This window comes from Phalaenopsis equestris, unplaced genomic scaffold (assembly GCF_001263595.1).
Source record: "Phalaenopsis equestris unplaced genomic scaffold, ASM126359v1 Scaffold000840, whole genome shotgun sequence".
Lineage (NCBI taxonomy): Eukaryota > Viridiplantae > Streptophyta > Magnoliopsida > Asparagales > Orchidaceae > Phalaenopsis > Phalaenopsis equestris.
Window position 1 is genome coordinate 2,712,222 of NW_018165280.1, and position 9,359 is coordinate 2,721,580.

The window sequence follows — 9,359 nt, forward strand, 5'->3', positions numbered from 1 at the left end:
CTTTTCAGACTTCTGACGTTTTGTGTACTCTATACATATATAAGTGTTATGCTTAGTGTAGTGTTGTAATCATTCTTTTCTAATTGTCGGACAAGTGTATATAATTATAATTACACACTTATAGTGAATTACTTTGATTGTGATAAGCTTATTGATTTTTTTTTTTTTATTTCTAAATTTTTCAATGTAAAAAATCTTCTTTCATCTTCTGATATTTCTATATTATCTATGTGTTGAACCTTTCTACACCGCTAAGACATTAAGTTTTCCCTTTACTGTCGTGAATCTTTCCACACAATATTATCTAATACTCAAACTTGTATATTTATATTTATAACACTATCGAATCATAAATTTAGTATTTATTTTTAAAAAACCAAGTAAAAATAATATTCTTGATGTCATATTAAGCATGTGAAAATAGAGTTTGTATGTTTGGTTTTACATACATTAGAGTGTGTCATGCATGCACATGCCCCAAATAAATGCACTTCGTAGGATCAAGATGGCCTTAAAATCACTATATTTATTTTAAAATGTGTAATATATAAAAAAAAATCAATCACAATTCATAATGTATCCATCTCGAAGTTATCTAATGATTTTAAAAACAATCACGAACATAAATTCTAAGTTTTTATTTTATTTTTTTTTCATTTCAAATATAGTACGGCATTATTTATGAGCATTGATTATAAGCAAGCATTCAACTTATCCACGGTTGTATTAATGAGGTCTAAAAATGATCCAATAGGCCTCATTATTATGGGCTCCAAAGTGGGGGTGGGCCATAGGGTATCAATTTAGGAAACAGGCCATGGAATAAAAGAGTTTGGAGAAGCGCATGCCATTCCATCCAAATAGCTAAACGACAAAAGAAAAATTAAATGCCTTTAAGAATCAAGAAAAAAAAAATAAGACTAATAATATTAAAACATGAAGTTACATCAAAGTTATTTTATTTAAAAAAATATATAAAAAATGACAAGAATATCGATCACATTTTGACTATGATGTGTTCCAAAATTATTAAACTTATCTTAGGGTGAGCATAATATATAAGAAATCAATCAAAATTTAAACTAAATTTTAATTTATAATTTTAAAAAAAATTAAAGGGGTTTTACGTTCATATCACACAATTCTTATATATTTACATATCTATCACCTAAGCATTCATATGGATATGCATATCACTCAAATCGTAAGATAACATAAGAAATGCCACAATTACTATATTTCTAAAAATGAAATAGATAGTTTCATGCACGAGTTTATGACACCAAAATATTATGTGTAAATAGGTGTGAGATATGTAAATACATACAAATTGTGTGCCATGAATGTAAATTAACCAAAATTTAATTAGAATGTTTAGAGATTTTTTGAATCCCAAGTCATTCTTTCCCTTCAACACATCTAATCCCCCCCCCAAAAAAAAAAAGAATGGGCCCATCTAACCATTATAGTAATAAAACCAAACCAAAAAATGGGCCCATCAAGGCATGATAGGAATAAAACCAAAAACTCTGAAACCAATATCTAGCAAAGATCTCAGCAACCAATTAATCTCAACCAAATATTATCTAACTAAACCCCAATAAACACCTCACCATATATCAATAATAATAATAAAATTAATTTTATTTTTCAAAAAAAAGCAGAAATATTAAAAGCATGAACCAACAAAAAGAAGAATGAAAGAAAAATGGGACAATGCTCATAAGAAGCAATAAAAGCACTTCATCTCCTCAAAACCAAAGAGCCAGGCGACAAAAACTATCACACAACCATTTATTCCCCTCCAGCTCTCATCCAAACACTAAGCTACAAACCCCCTTTTGGACTTTTAAATCCTTCCCCTCAAATCTTCTTCCCTTAAATAAAAGTCCACCCACCAACCCATCTCCTTAGATGGCTTGTAAAAGCCATTACTCTCTTGGACTTTTACACACACTCTTCTGATTCCCTTCTACCTTTCACATCATCGTTGATGAATTAATGCAGCTTATAATCATATAATATAAATGCAAGAAGACAATACTTGATATAAATATTTCAGCTTGGAAAGAAGGACTGAGTCTCCTGTAAACCCAGAATATACAGTTCAATTCTCACCAGTTTCCGATGGGGAAGAAGAACGGTGAGGCTGCAGTTCACCACTCCTCCATTGCGCTCCTGCAAGAGAGATTCAGGCAGCTTGAGAGAGTCAAGGAGTTGAGAGAGGAAAGGGAGCAAATTCGAGCATTAGCTGATGCGGGAAGGAGTCCCAGTGCCTGTTATGAACAACAGCAGCAGCAGCCGCCGCCAGCCACATCAAAGTGGTTCATCCACCCGGATCTAATCCATCCATCAAGACCACTGAGCGGCAGTCCATCAAGATCGCATGACGAGCATAACGAAATTCAGAATTTTGCAGCCTCCCTCTCCATGCAGCCTCTCGGTTACGGTGAAGGGGATGTTGATACTTCTCTTCATCTATAGATGTATCTAAAAGTATCCTTGTTTGTCCTACAATTTTCCTTTTGGTTGATATATTTTTGGCTTGGTGTGTTATCTTCTACTCTTATGTGCCACTGATGAAGGAAAATTAATAGGGATGACTAGGAAGCTTGATCTTCATATAACTGCATGCTCTTATTGCAGTCTATATGTTGGTTGGTTGGTTGTACGGCTGATTAAGATTTGGATATTATATGACAATTACAAGAAATTCATAGTATATCTCACAATAATGGTTCCAACAGTTTTTTGAAAAAATAATCACATCTCTTACAGAGTTTTAGAAGCTAATTTAACATGATTTTATCAAAAAATTGTCTGCTTTAATCGACAGTATAATGCATCACATAGTGCTTATAATGAGGAAGATAAAAATGAGAAATCGAGTTTAAATGGCTAAAAGAAAAGGAGGTTGTGTGAAGTTGTATTCATTGAATACTAATAATTTAAGCAAACAAAAAAAGAGGCATTTACTACATAGCACACAATTCTAATGTATTTACACATCTCAAAGCTAAAATTTCATATTTACACAGGGCACTCAAATCTTTAATATCACATCAAAAAGAGCACATTATCAGTTTTTAAAAGTAAAATATATGTTTCCATGCATAGGTTTATGACAACAAATTGTTATATTGGTAAATATCAAACTTTGGGTGTTAGACGCAACAATTATGTGCTAGGTACGTAAAAATAAAATAAAATAAAAATGCTTTCACGCTTCAGTGAACATCATATGCCAAGCAGTAGACATCAATAACTCCACTTTAAAGGAAGTGCAACAGCTTGTTTCAGAAATCCAGGAAAGCTGAAAAGAAGAAAGAACCAGGCTACAGTCAATATAAGTACAGGATACACTTGTAAAAGTCCTGTCAGTTTATACTTCAAATAAAAAGAGCAGTAGCGTAAAGGCTATTAGTCTCCATTATGCAGACTGTCAATACAAAAGGAAAAAAGAAGGGACAGTACTGCGCAAAATCCAACAAACAAGATCCACATGGCCGCAGCAAGAAGAGTACGGAGAAACAAACCCCATGAATTTTTTTTTTTTTTTTTTTGGAAGATTTACCTACATACCAACGCTTATGTAAACTTAAATCTTTACATACATCTCATCTTAACTATGCACGAAAATGTATGGTGAAAGTATATTTCACTTTTTAAAAGTTAAAAATGATTGTACTTTTTATGTGATATGAAATATTTGGGTGGTATAAGTGTACAAACTAAAATTTAGATATTAGATACCAAAATACATAGGAATTTGATCTAATGTATGTAAATACAAATCCAAAGGAATAGCCGCATTGAATTACAATTATGATGTGCTTCTGGAATATGAGTAATATATATTTAATAGAACTATAGTTCAATCATAAGCATAATCACTAAAGTTTATTAATTTAAAATTTCAATTTTGAATTTTTTAGTTGGATTTCTTAATGCAATGTTGGTTTATATTATTTGGCATGGACTTGGGCCAGCCATTATGATTGATCCCAAGTTCCAATGAGAAGTATCAAGCCCCATATTAATTGGGTTCTTTATTTACATACATATGCAGCAGTTACTGCGATATGGTGGATCACTTCACTGTTATTTTGGGTCGGTACACCCATTCAATAGTTTTGATTTCTCTAAAAAATATGAAAAAACATGGGAAAAAAAGAAACTGATAACTCCAGATATGAATTGAACTTTTCATTTCTAGCATACGGAAAAAAATCCACTCAAAGTCAGAATATCACTCTTTTTATGAAGCGCTACAGTTGCAAGAACTGTCATACCAAGATCTAAACTTGAAAAAAAAAAGGAACCTCGGTCTGATCTATGGCGTCACTAGAGAAGGAGACTTTTATCTATGATTATAAAGTTGTAACTCTAACATAAAATGGAACAAGGAAGACGAGGTTGAGAGATGGGCTGGGGATGATGGAAGAAAAGAGAAGGGATGAGGAAGAACTAGCTAGCAAGTAGAAAAGTGGTCCGGTGGTGCATTTGATGAGCAACTTCAATATTTGGCTCAATTATGGCTTCATTATACTAGTTTATAATGTTAAATGACAAGTTTGTACAAAACAAACTCACAAGGAGGAAATTTGTTTACATATTTGTCCAATGGAACCTTTGTTCATTGTTCCACAAGAATTTTCCAGGATAATAGAGACAAGCAAAATGCAAAGATGAGAATAATTGCAACAATGACAGATACAAGTACAAACATATATTTGAGCGGTTTAGTAAAATTCTCCAATCTCCATGACGAAATGATAGGACATAAATAATAAAAAAGAAAAGGGCGGAGAGGGGCATAGCGTAGAAATTCATTTTCCATTACATTCCAGTCTATTACAGCGAGTTATTTAAATGAAGAATTGAGATGTTGTATTCAGCTATAGATAAATGAGAGATCATGCTGTAACGGAGTAGTGGTTGAGGTTATGTTGTAGCAGCATACGGCTGCAGTTTTATTCCAAGAATTCTTGAGATCCAATGCAGTTCCGAATAAAGTGGCGGCATATCAAATATTTTTTGTCCTTGAATGGAAGATGGGGTTGATTCTAATAGTAGGCATGTAAATGAGCCGAGTTCAAGCGAGCTCAAATCTTGATTGTGTTCGACTCATTTATTTTTTTTTGTTTTTGTTCGCCTCGTGTTCAAAATGGCTCGTATAAAACCTATCCATGGTTGATTCGATTAAAATTTTATTTATTCAAATTAAGCTTGTGTTCGACTCAGCTCGAATTTAATTCTCTCATTTTTTAAGACTAAAAAATGTGATTAATTATATTATTATTATTCAATTAAAAAAAATATTTATTTTTACTAAACCTCATCTGATTTTGTTCAGTCGGTCATTTTTTTTATTAGATTAAGGACGCTTACCATTGGCATTTATAAAGTTTTTCTCATAGTAAGATTATAATACCTTATTCTTTCTGATGTGAGACCAAAACGATTCTTGAGACATGTGGGGTCCCCATCTTGTTGAGAAATGGAGCCTGAAGAAGCACCCGGGAGCACACAACGACAAACACCAGCGCCTAGGGCTTGGTGTAGCCACGCCCAAAATGGGCGTAGTCACGCTGTAGAGGATCGTTCGTTCGTCTGATTTTTTTCTGAGTGTGTGGAATAATTATGCCATATTTGGGCATGACCACGCCGCAGGATGGTTGTTTTGTTTGGTTTTTCTTAAGTTAGATATTTCAAACAACAAAAGGGGTTCTTAAGTCCAGTGTATTCTTTATAAAGCTTGTGTGAAGCGGAGAAGAGTCGAGGAGAATTTCTGCATGCAATTTCTTTTGCAAGATCGAAAATAAGGGTTGGATTAAAATCCAGTAAGTTCTATTGATTGTAGAGAGAAGATTTGAGTCAGTATTTATGTATATTTTTTTTTTATAGTGAGGATTTCTTTGTGGTGAGGCTCCATGGTTTTTTTTCAGTTCTCGAACTCTTCCTTGTAAATTCTGATGTGTTTTTTGTGGGACCTTTTTGTTGTGTATCTATTCAATTTATTTTATTCTGAATTTTTAAAAATTTCTTGCAATTTTATTCTGCGGAGTGGTCTTGATTTCTAATTGATCGAAGCCCTAAATGCTCATAATCCATCCCAACATTCTCATCCTAATTTTTTTTTTAATATATTATAGTTTCATAAAAAAAAGTGGTATCAGAGTGAGGATTATTTGATTCAAGTGAGAGTAACGACCGACAAAGCGAGGCACAAAATGAAGTTCAATGGATTGAATTTTGCGTTTTGGAGAATGTAAATGGAGGCTTTACTGTATCAGAAAAAACTATATCTACCATTACAAGAAATTAACAAGAAGCCTAAGTCTATGACTATGAAGGAATGGAAAATGCTTGATCGAATAACCCTAGATTTGATCCATTTTTTATTTTCCTCTTCTGTTGCATTCAATATAGCGAAAGAAAAAATCATGGTAGATCTCATAGCGGCACTGTCAAAGATGTATGGAAAACGTTCTATTTTAAATAAGATTTTTCTGAAGAAGATGTTATTCAATATGAAAATGGTGGAAGATAATACAATGACAGAACATATGAACAATTTCAACATTGTAACAAGTCAGTTGTGTTCCGTGAAAATAAAATTTGATGATAAAGTCATGACACTGTTGACACTGTCTTCATTGTTAGACAACTGAAATGGATTGGTCACGGCATTAACTCTTTAGGAAATACGAAGTAGAACTTCTATGACATCGTGAGGTTCATGTTGATTGGAAAGTTTGCAGAAATACAACGAATGATAAATCTTCAGGTTCTGTGTTGCATGCTAAAAATAGAGGAAGGAAAATGCACATGAATACATGCAAAGACAGAAGAGGAGAGTCCAGTTCAAGTAGAGGAAATTACAAAGGAGAATGCTGAAACTGCGGAAATAAATTATATTTCAAGAACTATAAAGCTCAAAGGAAAACTGGTGGAAGAGAAATGAAAATGAATCTCTCTACAAACGTCACCACTGGCGAAATCAAAGGTGAATCCATAGTGTCATCCCTAGTCAGTACTGATTCTTGGATAATAGATGCAGACTCTTATTTTCATGCATGACCCAACAAAGAGGTGTCTAGAAATTACACTCAGAGTAATTTTAGTGAGATTTATCTGGGAGACAATAAAGCTTGCAATATTGCAGAAAAGGGTGATGAGAATATCAAGTTGTCACATGAAATAATATGGAAGTTTATTGAAGTTATATATGTTTCAAGTTTGAAGAGAAATCTCAGTTCTGTGAGCCAACAGTCAGAGTTCATGATAACTTTGACAGATGACTCGTGGAAGGTTATCAGGGGGAAATGATGATGGCTCGGGGCAACATTGAAAACACTCTTTACCTGATCAATGAGATGACATATTTCATTGCTACGACTGGAACCAAGATGAATGTTGGTTTATGAGACTGCACGGTTGGTCATATGAGTGAGAATTGTACCCTAATTTCAAAGAATAATCTTCAGGATTTGAAATTTGCAGATTTGATCTTCTATGAAGATTATATATATAACAAGTAGAAGAAAGTTTATTAATCTAAAAGTGAGTCGGTGGTGAAGTCAAGAAATTGAAGTTCGTGTATACTAATGTACGTGGTCCTGCTCTAGTTCGGTTAATTGAAAATTTTCATTACTATGTCACATTTATTGGGGATCACACAAGAAAGGTATGTGTTTACTTCTTAAAGCAAAAATTTCATCTTTGTGAGTCAATTAACAAAGTCATAGTTCTTGACTACTTTCACATGTGACTCGTGGAAGCAATGGTAATGCTTAGAGCAAGATTGGAGACACTATTTAGCTGATCAATGAGAAGATGAATTTCATTGATGTGACTGGAACCAAGGTGAATACAAGTCTATAACACCGCAGACTAAGCCATATGAGCAAGAAATGTATGAATTTGCTATTTTCAAATAATAAGCTTCTGGATTTGAAATATGTAGATTTGAATTTCTGTGAAGATTATATTTATGGCAAGCAGAAGAAACTTTTTTAATCTAACAGTGGAGAAATCAAAGAAATTGGAGTCAGTGCATATTCATGTATGAGGTCCTACTTCAGTTCAGTTCATTAAAATTTTCCACTACTTTGTCATGTTTATTGACTATCAAACCAAAAATGTATGATTTTACTTCTTAAAATAAAAATATAGCATATTTGAAATGTTTAAAAAGTAGAAGACTATATTGGAAAATAAGGCAGACTTGAAGCTGAAGTGTCACAAGTCAGACAATGAGAGCGAGTATCGTGATCAGAATTTTTTTTGCTACAAAGGGGATCAGGCATGAGTTTACTATCCCAAGAACTCCATAGCATAATGGAGTTATTGAGCATATGAATAGAACCACATAGCGTGTCGGGAGAATGAGGTTGCATAGAGGCTTGCAAAAACATTTTGTGTTGAAGAAATAAACACTCTTATTTATCTAATTAATCGTGATCCATCAATACGTTTAAATGAAAGGTTACCTAAAGAAGCCTGTAGTGACAAGGAGATAAATCTATCTAATTTAAAAATATTTGGGTGTTATACATATGTTCATGTCGATGTGAAGTCGAGGAGTAAGCTTGACTCGAAATCTATTAAGGGAACCTTTATTGGATATAACTCGGATAAGTTTGGGTACAAATTCTTGAACTATTAAAATAAAAAAATGATTAGGAGCAGGAAATTCAATGAAATGAGATGTACAAGAACAACAGTAGAACTAATAATTTTTCATTAGTTACTACCGCAGAGTTCAAATATGCTTAGATAGGAGACAATGGTGATCAGGATGTGTCGGCACAAAAAAGTAAGAAAGAGGTTTGTTTGGGGGGTCGCCCGTAAGAAGCTGTCGGCAGCCGGAATTTAAATCTCATCGCCCGCTTCGGAAGGACTTTTTAATTTATGTATATATATATATAATTTTAGAAAAAATATGAAATCAAACTGACCTCATATTTTTCACAGTTTAAATGAAAGAGCACTCTACCTCAAATCATATATCTACCCCGAGAGATAAACACAAGACTTGAGGATGAAGCTCGATCAAATAAACTAGGAAAACATATGACATCCGTTTGGGTCTGCGAAACCGTTTTATTTGCCGACAAGTTCCCCTATTTAATGCAAATAATTAAATAGGGTTTATTTTAAGCTGGGTTCGGAAAAACTTCCTATAAGGGCAAGCCCCTATAGTTAATTACATCTTAAATGATCGAAGTCACCTAAGAAAACTCTCGATAAAAATCAGGGAATATCATCTTTAAAGAGGTCAAAAGGATAGGACTTTACAACGAAATCGGACGAAGAGGTGTGAAAGGGGAAAAACTCAAATCTGGAACATTGTT

The 9,359-nt window shown here is 33.4% G+C and overlaps 1 protein-coding gene and 1 long non-coding RNA gene across 2 annotated transcripts in view; one reads left to right on the forward strand and one right to left on the reverse strand.

The window, feature by feature from the left end:
• Nucleotides 1–1,817: 1,817 nt before the first annotated feature.
• Nucleotides 1,818–2,980, forward strand: LOC110031733. Its single transcript, XM_020735096.1, has one exon. The coding sequence runs from the start codon at nucleotides 2,128–2,130 to the stop codon at nucleotides 2,482–2,484; it is 357 nt and encodes a 118-aa protein (XP_020590755.1). The 5' UTR covers nucleotides 1,818–2,127; the 3' UTR covers nucleotides 2,485–2,980.
• A 197-nt stretch (nucleotides 2,981–3,177) lies between these two features.
• LOC110031743 overlaps nucleotides 3,178–9,359 on the reverse strand; it is a 31,117-nt gene continuing 24,935 nt past the window's right edge. Inside the window, exon 2 of the long non-coding RNA XR_002294767.1 lies at nucleotides 3,178–3,313. This is a non-coding gene — a long non-coding RNA (uncharacterized LOC110031743). The remainder of the gene's footprint in view (nucleotides 3,314–9,359) is intronic.

What these genes read in the sequence shown, in the direction of transcription:
- LOC110031733 (XM_020735096.1), top strand. Translation starts at nt 2,128, where the DNA reads ATGGGGAAGAAGAACGGTGAGGCTGCAGTTCACCACTCCTCCATTGCG.